General features: G+C 35.2%; 1 protein-coding gene across 1 annotated transcript in view; it reads right to left on the bottom strand.

Moving 5' to 3' along the window:
• Positions 1 to 2,233: 2,233 nt before the first annotated feature.
• The window catches only part of LOC139686742 (glypican-6-like), a 202,005-nt gene continuing 184,318 nt past the window's right edge, over positions 2,234 to 19,920 (bottom strand). The window contains exons 4-11 of the mRNA XM_071583772.1: positions 19,259 to 19,415; positions 18,683 to 18,851; positions 15,890 to 16,020; positions 14,819 to 14,912; positions 14,706 to 14,779; positions 13,449 to 13,564; positions 12,137 to 12,312; positions 2,234 to 5,295 (exon numbers count right to left, since the gene is read on the bottom strand). Of these exons, the coding sequence (XP_071439873.1) occupies positions 4,913 to 5,295; positions 12,137 to 12,312; positions 13,449 to 13,564; positions 14,706 to 14,779; positions 14,819 to 14,912; positions 15,890 to 16,020; positions 18,683 to 18,851; positions 19,259 to 19,415 (1,300 nt within the window). The 3' untranslated portion in view covers positions 2,234 to 4,912. The remainder of the gene's footprint in view (positions 5,296 to 12,136; positions 12,313 to 13,448; positions 13,565 to 14,705; positions 14,780 to 14,818; positions 14,913 to 15,889; positions 16,021 to 18,682; positions 18,852 to 19,258; positions 19,416 to 19,920) is intronic.

Raw genomic sequence — 19,920 nt, 5'->3', positions numbered from 1 at the left:
CGAGACTTTTAAGCGAGTCAAGTAACAAAAACAAGATATATATGATATTGATTATTATTGGGTGCTGTGCGAGAGCAATGTGAGAAGTGTGAGGTGAATATTAACTATGAGAAAATCAACGAAATGAATTTTTCCAGAAGGAAGGCAAAATTTGGCAATAAACTAGAGAAGATAGAGCAGTTGACATATTTAATCAATACTTTGGGGGAAAATGGGCATCCAAGTGGGGACAAGGGGAAAGAATTGCACTGAAATAAGATGTATTTGCAAGAGGGGACAAGTTCAATGAGTAAAGAAGTAAAGAAAGATTGTTAAATACTTTGATACATAGTTTTCTGTTGAATGGAGCCAGAACCCTGTCCTTCAGATAAGGGGAAAAGTTCAGATAATTTTAGGATGTGGCTGTGGAGAAGCTACAGAAGAATTTTTTAACATTCACAAATAATGTTCAACATAAACCTTGATGGGCAAAGGCTCCAATATGTGCTCATGAGAGCATTTTTGTAATCACTATCATAACCTCCCAAAATACAGCGTCCATATAATCATTTTAACATAACTTAATATGATTACTATAAACAAATAATGATACCCAAGTATTTTTTTGGCAAATCGGCTTAGGTATTACAGATTGAAGTCATAACTATATACCCTTGGTCCGTAAGATTCAGGCTGATTTTGGAGCATAAAAAATGAATCTGGGAAATGTAGCCATTACTTTTATCTTTCATTATGGGTTTCAATTTTAAAACATTCATCACATCCTAAATCTCTGTGGGATTAGATCCTATGATCAGTTTCTTCTTGCTGTTTTGTTGTAATTATCTGCTTAAATTGCTAAAAGGCTTGTGGAGAATTGCTTTTCAAATTAATACTCTTGACCTAGACTCTATAGAAGCAACTCTATTCCATGGGTGTGATCTAATATCATCACAATGATCTAAGGCAGCTAAAATGTTCAATTTTGGAGAACAAGGAGTATTGTTAGACTAAGAAAAGTAGTAATATCAAATTGCACAGTATTTGCAATGTGGGCAAGCCACTAGGAAGTGACGCAAGAGAGATATTTGGATTGAAAAGCACCTCACCATACTTCTGAGCACATCACATTTATTAGCACCTGATCTCATCAAGTGGTTGTCAGTAATTCCTGTGATTGTTACACTATTTTACAAAGTAACCACTAGAGTACATATACAATTAACACATACGAGGGCGGTTCAATAAGGACCTGCGTTTGACAAAAAAGGGCATTCCTGAGGGAAGTTTATGTTATCATCGTGTGCTGCCATCTATCAAATGACGGAGACTGATTTAAAGGTTAGTTTGGATTTGGCAGCCATTCGAGTTTGACGTGTTTCGTGATTTTCGCTGAGATGGAAAAAGAACAGTATCGTTTGGTAATTCGCTTTTTGTTTTCGGATGGAAAGAAATGCGAGGAGATAAAAGCAAAGTTGGGTGCTGTGTATGGGGATACTTCCCCATCTATGACCACAGTTAGATATTGGTTCGACGAATTTAAACGTGGGCAAATATCTGTTTTTGATGAGGAGCGACCAGGACGCCCGGCAGACGTGGTTACTGAGGAAATCATTCAAAAAGCCCACGCCATGATTCTCGCTGATCGACGAACAAAAGTGCGCCAAGTAGCAGAGGCCGTGGGAGTGTCGACTGGAATGGCAATTAATATTTTACATTATAAGTTGGCGATGAAACACTTGTTGGGCCGATGGGTGCCGCAATTGCTCACGGTAGACAACAAGCTGATCCGGCTGTCAACTTCGAAAACTGCATGAACTACGTTATGAATTGCTGCTGCACCCCCCGTATTCACTTGATCTGACTCCCTGCAACTTTTTCTTATTCCCTAACATGAAGAAATGGCTCACGGGAAAAAAATTTAGCTCAAACGAGGAAGTTATCGCCGCGACAGAGGTGTATTTTGGAGAGTTTGACAAATCCTCTTTTGTGGAGGGGCTTAAAAATTGGCCGGAAGGTTAGGAGAAGTGTAGCTTTCTAAAAGGGGACTATGTTTAAAAATTAAAAAATATTTTTGAAAAAAAAGTTTCATTTCTAACACGGGTACTTATTGAACCGCCCTCGTAAATCAATGGTGACAAGTTTTGAGGTTCAGGAAGGATATTTGTACATATACAGGTATAATTGGCAAATGAACACCAAGTTAAATATAAAAGCCAAATTTATTTTTCAAATAAATATTATGCCTCTGTTTTAGTTAGCTATAACCACGGCATTTTACAACTTTTCAAAAAATTCATGGTTAAGAAGATAAATATATTTTATATATAAAATGTAAAAAAGAAAATTTTTAATTTTTTAGAGCTAGGAACAACAAAAAAGAATGATCTGCACTGTAATAATTAGCAGCAATATAAAAACAGATGAAAAATTACAAAATTGAAATGCTGTGGAATTACTGTGGTTTAAAAAAGACTGCAACTAAAACTACACATACAAACAACATTATGTGTACTGTTACATCAATGAAAATGCACCTTAGAAAATTCCAAAAATCCTGGTGGGATAAGAAACATTGTCCCAAATGCCACTGAATTGGGACAAGGAAATCCATGACAAAAATATATGTATAGGACTCATGCCAAAATTACCTGAATAGTTCATGAAATTTCACAATGCTCAGATCAAAATAACTAATGTATAAAACACAGTATGACATCAAATTTTTGATATAAATCAAAATGAAGAGAACTATCAGTGGTATGCCTGGAAATTTCCTCACGGGATTGGGAGGGAAAGTTGAATGAGAGCAAGGTTAAGCAAATCGTGAAGTACATACCAAAAAGTTTATCAGGTGAAATTTGACAAGGGTTGAACAAAATGCATGGGAACACTTTATGCTAGGAGGATTATAACCCTCACATACATATTCTACCAAATAACTCTTAATACATCCCTATGGCCAACCACTGATAATAATTTCTCATAGATCTGCGGAAATACATACATATACATACATACATATACATGCATACATATACATGCATATATATACATATATATGTGTGTGTGTGTATACATATACATATATATACATACATATATAGATATATAGAGAGAGCTTTCACTGCTCAAAATTTTATGCACTGGAAAATGTTGTTCCAGATGCCACAAATATCTGTACGTGTGTCAGTAACATTACGAAAAATATACAAGTAAATACAGTATTTTTGTAACAGCCAAAAAAGTATTGGATGAAGAGCGAAGTATAGTTTACATACACAAAAAAGTACAATCAAAGAAATAAATGGCATGGATATGTTATAATATCCACTGTCAGCACCAGTTCATATACACTTTTATTTTACTTGCATTAAAAAAATTCACTTCCCTCCCTCAACTCCAAGGATACTCACAACATGACTACGTTTTACAGGATATACAGGGTTTATAAAATAAATACGATTCCTCAATACCATGTCAAAGATGTCTGCAGCTCACTTCACAATAGAAGGTGAGGTAATGAGTTGACACACACACATTTCAATGTTAAAGTCATTTAAAACTATGTACACAACACACTCTTCCATACACAAACACACATAGATTGTTAGACTACCTATGGACACTACAAAAAATGCTTGTCTTCAATCTTCCTCTTAGCTTTCAGTCTGAGACATTTACAAACAGTCACTCTAAGGTTTAATCAAAGCATATCCAAAAAAATATATATTTTTCGTCTTAAAAAATTGACATTTTTCTCTTGATTCACCAAAGACTGTGGCAAATGTCAATTATGTATTTGTTCACTCTCAAATTTTTAACTACGTGCCTTCAACTCCCAAAGGGTGGGGCAGTGCTGGAAAGAGATGGGATCGTATGTATTTCAACTTTCTGATCATTTTGTTACCTTTAAAAATGTATATAGCAAATCCAAACAACAATTATTAGGTAGGATGGTTGCAATGGCAGTCAAGTTCAACCACTTGAACAACTTGGCCCGACATATCACATTAGACCAGAGACTAAGAAAAGAAATTAGATATAGAATTTCATATTCCTACTAAATTAGAAATGAAAAAAATCTCAGGAAACATATTGACCATTGTACTTGAGCAGTCTGCTTTTCGTCAACGATCTTCAGTGATTCAAGAGACTCATTTTATTTTTTAAACAGCTGTAAAAATACACAAAAGTTTCATGTTTAATTTGTGATAACATCATTCTGCAATGGAAATACTCCTTGCGATTTGGAACTTCAAATAATTAATAGATTAACCCCTCTAGTAGAGCTATCTCTTAGTCCAGTCTCACTTTTAACTGCAGTGGCATTGCTATCATGCAAAAATTCATTGGGTAAATGCACACATTGAATTTCCATTGAAACATTTCAGTCATAACATCAAAATTCAAGTGCAATTCTCAGCCCTTTGTGGTAAACACATCAACATATGACTTAGCAAATTATTTTTTTCATAAACAATGACCACATATCATCACTTTTACAGTAACACAGAACAGTAAAATTAAGGAATATTCCTGATTTCAGTGCTAAATACCATTTTAATTTTCAAAAATTCCATATTAACATGAAAAATTGCAAGGGGGGTTTCACAAATAACACCAAATCATGGAATCATGAGTGATGCCCCACCTACAATGACTTTTTCACTTAAGGTGGCCTTCCTCCTCTATTCGTATGCATCCTATCACTTTTTCAGTCATATCTCACTGAGGAAATTTTCAAAACAAATTTCCAAACGCCCGAGGAAGGGCAAATCTTTCCACTGTGCATGAAAACAAATCACTCTTGCGGATCACCATATCTTTTCACCAAAGGTCAAGTCATTAGCGATCCCAATCTTGACTAAAAACACAAAATAACTCCAGGCATGGCCTAGCGTCAAGTATCTTTCCACCTAATTGTACATACTTAAAGCCAATCTGAGAATAAGCTGCCAAACCACATGACCACAATTGGGAAAAGGTAAGCCTTGACCTCTCCAGGGACACTGGCTGGATGAGATGGGATGATTGGCCTGCGAGGGCCAGCACCAGATGTGGGAGGCGTGGGGGTGTGAGTAGCAGAGTCCACCCTGATGGGCACCTCCGTGATTATTGGAGGCGGAGGCCTTCCCGTGATGCCGGGGATGGATGGGTGGAATGGCCCTACACCACCATGAATGCCTGGGCGTGGAGTGTTGTCCACCTCTGGGTATGAACTGTCGCCACTGCTCTCCACGAGACCATCCTCATCATCAGTTGCCTCATCACCATCACCGGATCCGCTGCCACTTCCCCCATCGGACGATTCCTCTGCAAGGACAAAGGGACACAGTTCATATTAGAGGGCCTTAGGGAATCCCAAGCTGAAATTCAATTGAATCATTTAATGATGACTACGATACTTTTCAATGGAGCTGAACTAGCTAACATGACATAAATATCATTGGGAAAATTTTCATAAAAAGATACATGAAGAAGGTAATAAAATAAGAGAAATAACACATTATACAAAGCAAGTAGCAAATAGTGTACATGTTAGTCATTCACAATGGTATTCGCAGGAGATGATACAATTATTTTATCATTTAAAATTGAGTGAAATATGTCTGCTTAAGAAGCAATAACATTTAAATATTTCGTCACTCTTGGGAGAGGTGAATAAAACATGGCCCTAAAATTTTGAAGCAGTCTAATGGTTTTACTATGAGCTATTGGAGCCTGTTAACTTTTCCAATAGTATAGGATGATCAACATTATGAGAGCATAGCTCAACCAAAGCATTAAATCTAATACAGCATAGTGACTGTCAGTAAAGTCCAAATTTTTAATATTTAACTTGTGTACCAACTCTTTATATCCAAACACTTTTTAATACAAACAGGCCAAAAGAATTCCTTTTGGACTCTTTCAACTGCATGCTTCGAGTTTTTTGCGGTAAGGATTCCTCAACAATGAGCTACACTCTACCATTGGTTGAACCAGGGCACAGTATAATGTTTTCAAAACGTGAATATTTTTAACACTCACAATGAACATACATACTGGCATATAAAGCCATAGAAATTAGCACTTTTGTTGATTACAATTGCAATATGGTATTCAAATACTCCAAGATAGTGTTCCTATCTTGGCATTGTTTTGGAAAAAATTGGTCTGAGCAGTTGGGACATAATAAATAGAATGGTGTTAGACAAAGAAGCTTTCATAAGGAGGAGGGAATTGATGACAGGGATGTTGAGTAGGGATATTAAGAAAAGGCTTGTTAAAACTTTGATATGGAGCATGGTTTTGAATGGCAAATGAGGAAGCGCTAGGAATAGCGGTGGAGAAGAGATGGTTATTAAAAGAAACCATAAGAAGACAGAAAAAATGGATGCAATGCATGTTGATTGACAGTAGGATGTTGAATTCTGTGATTGAGAGGAGAATATTATGCAAATGAGGAATGGGCAGAAATAGGAAAGGGATGTTGGATTGAATGAAGGGAGGAAGGAAGTATGTAGAACAGAAGACAGGCTTATTTTAAGGTCAGATGTCAGGTTGTGCCTTGTTAGGCAAAGCTAACAAATGTAGTGATGATCAATCTGCGGCAATCCAAAACACACCTTAAACGGTGGACTATAAATTAAAAAATAATATTCTTATGGCTGCCTATACAAAATAATGAAATTATTTATAATTAAATTGCATTAAAAATTCTAAAATTACATTCACTATTGAAATAATCCAATTGGAAAAACTTGCACTAGGGATGGATACCTACATGGAGTTTCAATTATGGCTATGAATTTTCATTGAAACAATTTATGAAACGACAAAAATGAAATCTTTCATTGAATTATATTTGATATAATCCTCAAAATAGTAATTAGTACAAAGGTTAATTTGATTTGACAGCTGATATTGAGCTCAATGAAAACTGAGCCCTGAAGTAAGTGTGTTTGGCACCCAATAGGGTAGCATGGGGCTATCTCCCTTCCATGTTACCCTGGCTTATTCCTAGGCAGAGATACCAAAAGAAATCACTCAGCTTAGGTGAAGCTAAAAGTTCCTAGATCCAACCTCATCTAAAACCAATCAATTAGTAGCCAAACCCACAATTAGTAGCTTGACCCACAGGTCTTTGACATACCATGAAGGTGCCTTATTTATACAATCTAACTTTTTTACTGTAAGTCTTTGACACATAAATGGTAGGTTAAATTGAAGGGAATATCCTATGAGGAAAACCAAGGGACAAGTACAAGTTAACACTGAAGGGAAGATTGGAGGGCATTAGTAAACTAATCTTAGGATTGGAATATGGCTGACGATGATGAAGTGCAAATTTTATGCAAGACAAATGCGATCATACTTGGGTGAGAAGAGAAATATAATGAAAAACTCACTTGAGTCCACCATGATTTTAACCTCGATCTTTCATTGGCAGATACGATCATTTTCTAATTTCATCATACCAATCCTTAATACAGAGTGAAGTTTCGAAGAGAATACACAAACTAGGTAATCCCACTGCCTACCTATATAGCACAAGTATGCCTATTGCTGTTTATAATCTAAAATCATCATAAAATAGACTCCTATGCTTTAGGAGGATCATATGGATTTGCAGGGGCTGCAAGTGGTGGAGTATGAAATTATGATGGTATGGTTTACAAAAATACCAGCACTGTTTATGGTAGACCATACCAGTTGGCTCCTTAAGGAGAGGTGATTTATCTATATGGGTGGCAAATATTTTAATACAGATCAATATGCTTATCAAAACAATTGGTTGACTTTCCTTAGTTATATTCAACCAAAATACATTTTGAATTAAATATGACTGGTAAAATAACAGCATTATTACCTACACAGCCAAATTAATAGATTAATACCTATAGATTTGAAGGATTATTTAGTCTTTTAAATTTTATTTTTTTTAAGACACATATGGTGACCTTTTAACATTTTAATTTTTAAATACACCAATTTTGTCAATTGTAGCACTACCAACCCTGAGAATATGTAGAAAATTGGCAGCATGTATTTCATTTCCTCCCCTTAGTTTAGTTAGTTTACGACGTTAATGCAATTTCCATCGCTGAGACTTGGCTTAAGCCTCATATGCCTACCTCATCCATCGACATTCCTGGCTACAACTTCTATCGACATGATCGTATCGGCAAGGGTGGTGGAGGCGTAGGTGTCTACGTGAGAAAAGATCTCTCATTCAAAATTATATCAAAAAGTTCTTCCGTTTACTGCAAAAGACCCGAGTTTGCATTCTTAGAGATAACCTTCAACCTACAAAAAATTCTTTTAGGCATAGTTTACCGCCCACCCAAGATAGGTTATTTTTCCGACTTGGAAGAAGCATTATCTTCCCTCATTCCGAACTATGACCATGTTATTATTACTGGTGACTTCAATGCCAACTTTCTTTCCTCAACTCATGACTCTAAAACAATTACTAACTCTATGTCATCCCTCGGTCTTAGTATACTTCCCCTAGAACCTACCCATCATACATCTTCATCAGCCACTTGGCTTGATGCAATAATTACAGCCAACCCTGACAAAATCACAACATATGGGCAACTTTCTGCCCCAGGAATATCCATGCATGATGTGTTATTTTTAACATACTCAGTTAGATGTCCTAAATTTAAGCAGAAATTCATTCTTACTCGCGATTTCAAGTCCATAGATGACAAATACCTGGTATCCGATGCGGCTACCATTCCATGGCAGTCTATAGAATTCATCAACGACATAGATAAAAAAGTAGAACTATTTAATACGTTCTTAAATGATCTAGGAGACAAACATGCACCGTTTAGAAAAATCCGACTGTCCAAACCACGCTCCCCTTGGATAACAGATGAAATAAAATACTTGATGCGTAGGCGTGACGCAGTTTATAGCCTGTTTAAAAAACATAAAAACGAAAATGTATTCAATATCTACAAAAAACTGCGTAACAAAACTAAACAAGTCATTAGAAATTCCAAAATCAGATATGCCTTCCAAATATCTAAAGAGCCCCCGTCACATATTTGGAAAAGCTTGAAGTACCTTGGTGTCGGAAAAACTAAAAATCAACACTCCCTACCTGCTGACATTTCTCCAGACGACCTAAACCGTTTATTCACAACCCCACCAACGGAAATCGACTTTAATGCAAAAAATGAATACATATACAGTTTGCAAAATTCTGAACCAACTCCAGTTTCTGCTGGAAGCTCATTCAAAATTTCTCCCGTCACACAAGTGGAAGTCCTCCAGGCCCTCAAAAAAATCAAGTCCTCCTCAGATGGAGCTGACGGAATTTCAGCTATTCTCATACAAAAGTTACTTCCCATTGTACTTCCTGTTTTAACTCATATCTTTAATTGGTCTATTTTAACTGAAACATATCCCTCCCTCTGGAAACGTGCCCTCGTCCGTCCCATCCCCAAAAAATCCACACCCACTAACATTGCTGAATACAGACCAATCAGCATCTTGCCTCCTTTATCAAAAGCATTCGAGAGACTCATTCACGAACAAATTTCAAAGTTTCTGAATGAAAATAACTTACTTGATCCTCTACAATCTGGCTTTCGGTCCTCGTGCTGAACAGCACAGCTACCGCTCTCCTTAAAATAACAGATGACATCCGACTATCCATGGATCGCAAAGAGGTGACAATAATGACTCTCCTAGACTTTACCAAAGCCTTCGACTCTATTGACAAAGATATTCTCTTAGCAAAACTTCAAAACCTGAATTTTTCTTCCTCGTCTTTACTGTGGATTCGCTCATACCTAAGTAACCGATTCCAAAGTGTCACTACACCTAATTCATCCTCTAACTGGCTTCAAATACACAGGGGTGTTCCACAAGGATCCATTCTTGGACCCTTGCTTTTTTCCCTGTATATAAACGATATTAGTAAATGCATTTTAAATTGCAATCATCACCTTTATGCCGATGATTTACAAATATATCACCATTCCCGCCTTCAAGACCTACCTACAGTTATAAACCAAATTAATGCAGATCTGGCTGCTTTGTCACTATGGGGAATAAAAAATTTATTGAAAATAAACCCAATCAAAAGTCAGTCCATCATAATTGGATACCATAAAATACATTCTAAAATAAGTATTGATAAACTACCACCACTAAAATTGCAAGGATCTATCATACCATACCTAAGGACAGTAAATAATTTAGGCTTAACCATAAATGAAACATTATCTTGGACTGATCATGCAATTGCTATCTGCAGAAAAATTAACTCATCCCTGCATTCACTGAAAAGGTTAAAGCACATTGCTCCCCCCTCCTTAAAGATGCTTCTTGTGTCCACTCTTCTCATACCCCACTTTGATTACTGTGATGTAGTATACCAAGACCTTTCAGGCGAACTGAAAACCAAACTCCAGAAGACCCATAATTCCTGTGTGCGGTTCATATGTGATCTTAGGATGTACGATCATATTTCCGACTCATTTAATAGAATATCCTGGTTAAAGCTAGAAGGCCGCAGGCATTTACATATTCTTTCACTTCTCTACGGAATACTTTCAAAGCACACACATAAATATCTATACAAAAACTTCCTCTTCATCAACTCAATCCACAACAGAAATACCAGGGGTAATAATAAACTTCTTGTCCCACACCATCGCACGGAAATCTATCACAAATCTTTTCATGTTACAGCATGCCGTCTGTGGAACTCTCTCCCAGATGACATAAAAAACTCTTCATCAACAACAACATTTAGAAGAGCACTTCACAAGTTCATTTTCCTCAGGTACTTAACTTAACCAGTATCCCTCCGTCATTCCACTCAGCTGTTATACAGATCACTGTGTCTACTTTGTTTTTTACCCTGCTTTTTGTTTTGTCATCTCAAGCGGTAGGAGTTTGCATAATTATTTTTAGAAACATTACGCTTCTCATTACTCCGCATGTGTTGTCAATGTATTTAATTTCTCCAATTCAATTTCAGTAACTTAATAATATGTATACTCTGTAAAAATGATTGTTACAATGTACATGTATCTTTCCTCTAATTAATAGGGTTTTCGCAGGTTTTTCACACCCCCCTTCTCTTCGTGGGTGTTTTTCCTGCGTGGGTTTTTACTAGTTGAGCAATGCCACGCTCTCCCTAGCTTTTCCCACAAACCTCATTCTTTGCTTAGACTTTCCTCATTTTATTGTACTCTATCTTCACTGTCATTTAATTTGTGTATTTGAAGGAGTATTCTTAATTTATATATGTATATGCATGTATGTATGGGTGTGTATGTGCGTACTTATGTATGTATTTATGCTTGTGTATGAATGCATGTATGTATGTTTTATGTGTGTATATGTATGTGTGTGTGGATATGTAAGTATATGTGTATGTATGTGTATGCATATAGGTATATATGTGTGTGTATGTGTATGTATGTGTATGTGTGTGTCTATATATATGTATATACTTTTTTCTTTTCGATGTGCAAATTTGGATTAATGAATTTATGTCTATCTCTATGTGTTTCAAAAAACGGCAATGTTGCTCGCGAATGGACACAGGAAGCTTCGGACCGCGGATCGAGATGGTGCGGGGGCTAACGTACTGGCTTCCCACCCTGAGGGCGCGGGTTCAAATCCCGGCGGTGTTGAATATTTTTCAGAGGTACTCTCGATCCCTACTTGAGGTGCTTTGTGGAGGGCACTTTGAGTGAGTACGCCGTCCGTCGGATGGGACGTTAAGCCGTGGACCCCTTGGCGCCTTTCGTAAAGAGTAGGCTAATGCCGACGCCGGGTTTCTCTCCACCCTTCATCCTTTCCTGTCCTTCCCCTATGGCGCAAATGACCTTAGCTGTCGGTCGCCTCCCCTCAAAACTACTACTACTACTACTCTATGTGTTTATGTTTAGATTTGAATGTAACTGTAAGTTTAAATGGTTAATATAATATGTATATGACGATGGGTTAAATGGAAGAAGGGACCATTTCGTCTCAATTTCGCCCAAATAAAGACCATTATCTATCTATCTATCTATCTTAGTAGCGCAAAAGATTTTAAAAAAATACTAACTGGACAGCCAACGCTATTTTAAGTGATAGCAAGGATAGGGAGTGATTTTTGAACTAAAACTTAATTTTTATAAACCACATTACTAACCATAGTCAAGCCAATCCACATCCAGCCCATTGTAGGCATTCTTCAAATTTGATGTAATCGATTTCAAGGTAAATAACTGTTCACCGATGAGACTGCTTGGCTTGTCCATGTACACTTGAACTTCTGGATTATTGAACTGGTTTGACATTCCCTGACCAGTTATATCTGGTTCATATCTACATAGACACAATGTTAAGAATTCAGTTAGTTTAGTCGGGAAAAAGTTACCTAAATGATAACAAGAACACAAAAATAAAAGAATACACAAAACAATGAGCATAGAACATGAAAACAACATACATTATATGCAATTAAGTAATTTTTTAGTAAGAGTAGTCATTATATACTCATTATAAGTGAAAAATCCATAAGTGTTAACCCGGAACAGATCCTTGTGTGTGTTATATTCCATCAGAAAACTGACCTAGGATCTTGAGGTTTCTAGCTAGTAGCTTTGAGCTGTCATTCTCTTCATTTCCAGACAAAGAGGAAGAATATAACAGAACTTTTTGGTAGAATTTTTACAATAGTTGGTGACTAGATTTTTTCTCTGATTTTATTGGTGATTTGATAGATTTTGGGGTCATAATAGGCATGTTCTAAACATATGGTATTACCATTTTGCCACAGGATTATTACAGAGATTTCAGAGTTTATTTCGGAACAATGGATCGCATTCTCCAACTTTATAATGAGTTTATGTTGCAAAAAAATTAAATTCATGTTACGGTCATCTCCATTAACTTAGGCATAAAATCTTTCATAATGACTTGAAGCTATCAGAGAGAAATGAATTCAAATAGATTCAATAACTAATGAAGGATTTCTATTAAGAGTGGTAGATGAAAGACATGCCATATATATTCTTTGAAAAGAAGAAAGGATTTTTGGACATATTGTGAGATACAATGACAGTTTGAAAACATTTGTGGACTGCAAAGTAATTAAACTTGAGGGGAAGAACTTGAATATGATAACAAACACAACATATGATATGACTATACTTAAAAAGTTTCAAATAAAATTTAAAATTTATCAATTATAAATATTCAAGTAATAATATCCTTGGATGGCCTTATTCCCTTAGAAACTCAAATTATAGCTGTATATCCCATTAATCCAGTGGCAAATATTCTTACCAGCAAAGCAAATCTTATCAGATTTACATTTCACCTTGGGCTTCAGTATGATAATTTGAATTTTGACGTCAAATTAATTGCTTGAAAAAATGAAATTATTTCACCAAACTGAGTCCCAATGACTTGTTTAGTGGGACCAAGTGGATTTACAATAAAGATAGAGATTTACAAACCTTGCTTTGGTTGTACCATTCCAACACATTTCATCTTTCACTGGATTTGCAGCAACCTTGTCATCATTACAGATCTGATATGGTAAATTTGTCCAAAAGAACTTTGTGTCTTTGACCTGAGAAGCAGAAGAACAATAAATATTGTAATTTTATATCCATTTATTTCATGCAAGAAATTTCAAGAATCTCCAAAGAACATTATTAGGGGATAATAAATGTCTTCTGATGGAGGAATTAACTCCATAAAATTTTAATACTATATACTCTAATTAAAATTGTACAGAAAAGAACAAAGCCATTCTTTAAATAAAGAGCAGTTGTTTTTCCATTATTCTAGTTTCCGCTACATGATTATTCTATAAATGATTGCCAAGTATTTTCTTTCTCAAACAGTTTCTCCAGCTTTTTCTGAAATCTTCAATTTCTGATTACATAAATAACTGGAATGTTCTTAGTCTTTTCTTACTTATTCTGGATTCCTTGATGCAATGTGGTTTCAGTGTAATTTTGTAGGAATGTACCCAAATTGAAAACATTTAAGCACGGAACTTCATACAAATAAAATTATTACAAAATATAAAATCAAATTTCCAAAAACACAGACATTAAAAATTATTTGTTGAGTAAACCATGGGCATATGATTATTTACCCATTGCACTGTCTATAAGTCATTGTCATTTCAACAAAAACTGCCAAAATTACACCTCCAAAGAAATCATTACATGAGATTACGCTCAAGATTAAAACTATTTCTTCAACATTTAAACAATAAAATTATAAGATCTATGTCATGGAAGAAAATCTATAGTGGCAAAACATTTAATAAATTTCCCACTGGGAAGTATCCATGAGGGTGGTTTCATATGTGATGTTGAAGACAGATAGAAGACCAGCAGAAACAATAAGGTTAGCCATTAATCCTGTAAGAATTACTGAAGTTTCTTCATTTCATACAAAACACAAAATAAACTTCCTAGCGTAAAAATATACATGTAATAATAAAATGAAAACCATGTACTTACATTAGAAATTTGCATGAATGTGAATTTGAATCTGTGGGTTTTAATACCTAAAGACCTATACACCAAACTAGGTTTGCTAACAATTTTTTTCCATAAGAAGTTCCAAATGATAAAATACTACTAAAAATGCTGATTTAACATGCAATTTGCAGTCAGGTATGGGGAATTAAGGTATCAATGTATGAGGAATACTTTGAAAGAGAAAAATGTTCAACTTCATTTTACAACACATACCTTTTGCCTTATGTCTTTAACAAGCCTCTCCAAGCTTGGGCCCCGGTGACCATCACCCATCCCTGCGTGATCCTCTCCATCTCCCCCCCGACCCCCACCTCCTTTTCTCCCACCCTTATTTTTTCCCCTCCCAAATTTGTACGTTTGAAACTGGATTTCAGTGGCATCTCGGCGACCGAGCCTTGGCTTTCCACATCCTTGGAAAACCTGTTTAGGATATCAATCATTAATAATAATAATTATAATGATATCTTTTATTTTTCTAGAGATTTTGACCATGATATATGCATATTATAATACAGAACACATTATTTTTGCAAGTCATATACAAGAGAAGCATAAAAAAACGAACATGTAACTAGTGAAAACAAATAAAAATACCACATCACATCAAAGTAAACAAATTATAGACCTTCATGAATCATAAGACTGAATAGAACAGTGAGGCCAGTGAAAATTTTTTTATTGTGTTTTTGAACAAGGGAAACTTATTCATTCATTGAAGTTCATTATCCAACATGTTGTAGAGAACTAATCCCAAGGGATTCAGTTCCATTGCTGTAGCACAAGGGTGCATAAATGTCCAGCATAAATTATTTCAATGTCTGGTCTCATTGTTATAAAGATTAGTGAAAAGATAATAATTTGAAAATTTTGTATTACACCGTACTCTCCCACAATGCAATTCATTCTCACATATGGAGCAAATTTTCTGTAACAGGAAAGGATATAAGTAAGATTTTGCCCAAAATGAGTAGTTTCCTCATGATTCCTTTAGTTTCAACTTTGTTTCTGTTTGGTAGAAAGATTCAACATCTCTCAACTGGATTATTTCCATGGTTGTTTACCCTCAAGAAAATAAAGTTAATGATGAAAATAATTTTTTTTTCTTTCCCAAGACATGAAGTGAATTAAAAGCAATTTTATTCAAGGGCAGGCATGAGAGTAAAATGTAAATCCTTACACTTCAGCAACTACCCATTTTTGTGCTGAATAAAGCCATCATGGGGCAAGACTCCAAACCATTAATATAAAATCTGGTAAAAATGTAACTTCTGCATCACTTCACTCACTGTTCCATTCTAGTCACAAAAGAATACTTTAAAAAATCATTCCTTCAAAATGTATCAACAATGTTTATCTACCACATACTTTGATGACATGGAACTCATAATAACACATACCTTTTGGGAGACATCATATCCTTTCTCCTGGAAGTTCATTATCGCTTCAGAAATCTTGATATTTATTGGTTCCACAACCACCTCAATGTTGAATGGTCCAACAAGACGCTCTGTCACCTTATCAATTGCATCTATTACAAAGAATAAGATTTCAAAGTCACATGGGTATACTATGAGCTTTCATGAATGATCTATACATTTGCCAAGTGATAATCAAATGGCTAAGTTGGCCATTCATCACTTAATAAATATTTCACCGTTAAACAAACCCCTAGACTAAAAATCATAGGCACAGTACTAAAAATTCAGCTTAGAACACATGTGCACTGAAATTGGCTAATTAAATATAATTTTGAAAAAATCAAGAAGCAAGAAATTTCTATTAAATTACTTGAGCCTAGAAACAAGTTTATTTTTCATTACTTTGAAAATAATTTCTAAACTATACATATAAAACTCCGTTGTTATGATTTCATCAACATATTGCAGATCTTACTTTACCACACTGTCACTAAAAACATAAAGAAAAATTATGTTAGACTCTTTTTTCGGTTTAGATTCAGCTTGGAGGGAAAATTTCACCGGCATGCTTGCACTTATAGCACATAGGTAAACATTTTTTGCCACCTTTTCCGTATGATGAATTTTTTTAAAATCTGGTTATTCTTAATGAACGCAAATCTAATTATTTGCATGTTCAGTAGTGATGCATTTCAGAGATTATTAGTTCTCTGGAATAATCAATTTCAATGACATACCAATAAATTTTAGGCATAAATTACAGCATGGCTATCTCATAACCTGAGTCTCAAAATCTCCCCTGAAGCCACTTACTACAACCAGGGACCGGTGTACTTCTACCCTTAGTGTCAGGAAAATTAATTGGTCTCAAGAGATCACTAGATAAAGATTTAAAAAAAAAATGTATGTCCAGTGATGGGATGGCAACAAAATAATTTCTCCATTGGGTGTACAAATGCATTTACATATTTAGAATTTGTCAAGGTGATAATAAAATCTAGGTAACAATTGAAAAACTGTATCACATTCAAAATCAAAATAGCATTGAACAAAATAATTGTAAGACAGCTATTGTCAAGAAGAAGCTCATTTACAGAGTTACGCTGCTTGGGCAACAAAAATGTTTTTAACTCCTTAAATTTTTCAACTGGTTGTGCTTCCTAATAAAAAGAATACCTATCATTAACGCTAGTGCACAGATAATGGGAATTGACAGCGTAGTAATAGAGTGCATCCATCCTCTAAGGCCAATTTTAGAGTACGCTTCTCTTGTATGGGACCCTCATGAAGAAGGTCATATTAAAAAACTGGAAAAGGTGCAAAGAAAGGCTGCCCGATATGTACTGGGGAAGCATGGGAGGATGGAGAGTGTGTCTGACATGCTAGAAACGCTGGGCTGGGAACCTCTAGAATCTAGAAGAAAAGTAAGCAGACTTTGTGGAATGTTCCGAATTTTGAAGGGGGAGAAAGCTTGGGCAGATCTTAGGAAAGAGGCGGGGAACCCAAATTTTATAGGCAGAAATGATCACAAATTTAAGATAAAATGCCGGGCACAGAGAACAAATAAAAAAAAATTTTCTTTTCTAAATAGAACAATTGTTGAGTGGAACACTTTACCTGCAAAAATATTCTAGCCCTTTCCTAACAGAGTGTATACTTTTAAGAATAGATGTAAGGCATATATGTAATAATTTGATTGATATGTGGTGTATGGTATTATATGTAATAGCTTAATTTTTTTTTTAATTTATCTTTTTTTTTCTTGCTGATAAATGGTTGTAAATGGGATGGGGATTCACTTGTTTTGTTAAAGAGATTTGTGTTTTGAAGTCTAGTTTTATGTATTATCTTTTGCAATTATTTGGGACTTGTGTGCCACCTGACAATGTCTATCAGCACATGTGTATTTTTAATAATAATAATAAAGCGTAAACATATAAGTTGGATATATTTCCGCAGTGAGAATTAAGAGAACAAGAAGGAAATATCATAAAGACAAAAGGTAACATAAAATATATCAAATAAGGAAAAAAAGAAAATACACAACACATTAGGTCATACATGTAAATAGTAAATGTGCTTTCTTAAGCAGCTATAACATTAAAATTTCTCATCATTCTTAGGAGTGGTGAATAAAAAGTATTAATTTACAAAATTTTGCAAATGAAACAGGCTCCCCCAGTTCTAGTGTGAGCCGTAGGAGCTTTCAAAAATATGCTATTATCCCAAGCAAATTCTACATTCATTGCAAAAGTTCATTTTTCACCTTGTACACTAAAAATCACCAATGCTTAAAAATGTTTTTTCTTACTACACATTATCATCACCAGAGACAATCTATCTATTCAAGGTAAATAGATTTTGGATTGTCACCAAGAACTACAACACAACACCATGAACTTGCACTTATTTGGCCAGAATTATTTCTTTCTTCAGAAATTTACTTTCTACTTGCCTTCAAACCACCTATGATCTCCCTTCCTCTATCCTGCTTACCCAATATTCTCCCTTCTAGCACAGACATTTTACATCTTACGATCTTCAGTATTTACAGCTCCACCCAATTTTTCCAAAGTCCATGGATTGACAATGGTAATTCCTTCTCTTTGGCCCCCAAATTCAATATTTTATCATTAGCATACTTCTCTGTTGAACTTATTTTCTCAATTCTCTTTGACTCTCAAATATATGTTTACATATTCTCTAGCTAAAAAAAACCAATAATTATGGATAAACAATATTGACTCATTATTGATTTCAAAAGTAACCCACCAACAAAGTGATTCCATTCTGTATCAATCTCAGCATGGTGAGCAAGGCAGCCTTTCATGACATTGAGGCAGTAATTAGAGCAGGCCTTTAGCCCTGAGGGAAGACCTCGACATGCCGGACAATGGGTCATCCTCATGAGAGCCACTCCACAGGCAGACCCAGGAGTCAACTGGAATGGAGAGACATTATGTGAAATAATTTGGCAAAAATATTCATTTCAAAAGTTTACATTTATACAGGAAAATACACATGACAGCAAGATACACAGGAGATATATCATATAGAAATATTTGACCTCATACTCCTGGTATTTATCATATTTCGTATGAAAAACTGTAAGAGGACATTTCTTTGTCAAGTCTACAATAAAAGTAACATTATTACACATTAATACACATAGATATTAAGTTGGGTTGGATAGAGTATTACGATGAATAGAAAATCATTTGGAAGCAATTTATTCATCTATGTTATAAAGTTTGTTCTCAATTTAACTATTCTATTCTTTGATGATCCAGAGTGCATGGAGAAGTATGTCAATAGGTGCAGAGCAAAATAAAACATGAATTGACTTACCGAAGACATTTTGGATGAAACAGATGCAGCAATGGACAGCGCTTGGGCAAAAACTCGGGTTGCCACGAAGGAACGCTTTACCTGCAGAGATAGCTTATGGGGAACATCTCCAAAGGGCTTTAAGTCTTTCATATGCTCTCCAACACACTCCAGGTATCTGTAAAGAAATGTACAAGCGTTATGCATGAAGGAAACAGGCAAGTATCAGGGAAGGCATCATGACCAGAGCGGCTAAGATGGAGGGTCAACCGTAACCATGCTGGGGAAGCAGACCATCACACTTCTCATGTACTCAATAAGGGTTTTTCCATAACCTAGGGTACCAAATCTTATTATATAGTAATCAAATTACAAATTTCAGTGATTTAAAATTAAAAGTAAAATAAATGAAAATTTCAGGGTACTATTATGATCACAGATGGTATCTCTCACCAAATTTGTTATATGGACTAATACATGGCTTTCTTACAAGTTTACTCTTTATAAAACAGAATATATTTGCAAAAGGCATTTGCAAATTATGCTCGTATGTATTTTGATTTTCATTTTTTCAGATACCACTTAACCCATACTTTTTATTTAAAAAAAATGCCTAGGCACAAAATACCCCCTTAGGGATACATTCACTCTTAAATGAATAACAATAAATCTGTCAATTGAGG

The sequence above is a fragment of the Hetaerina americana genome, unplaced genomic scaffold, assembly GCF_022747635.1.
Source record: "Hetaerina americana unplaced genomic scaffold, ioHetAmer1.1.p SCAF_15, whole genome shotgun sequence".
Taxonomy (NCBI): Eukaryota; Metazoa; Arthropoda; class Insecta; order Odonata; family Calopterygidae; genus Hetaerina; species Hetaerina americana.
This window is presented reverse-complemented; position numbering and strand designations above follow the sequence as displayed.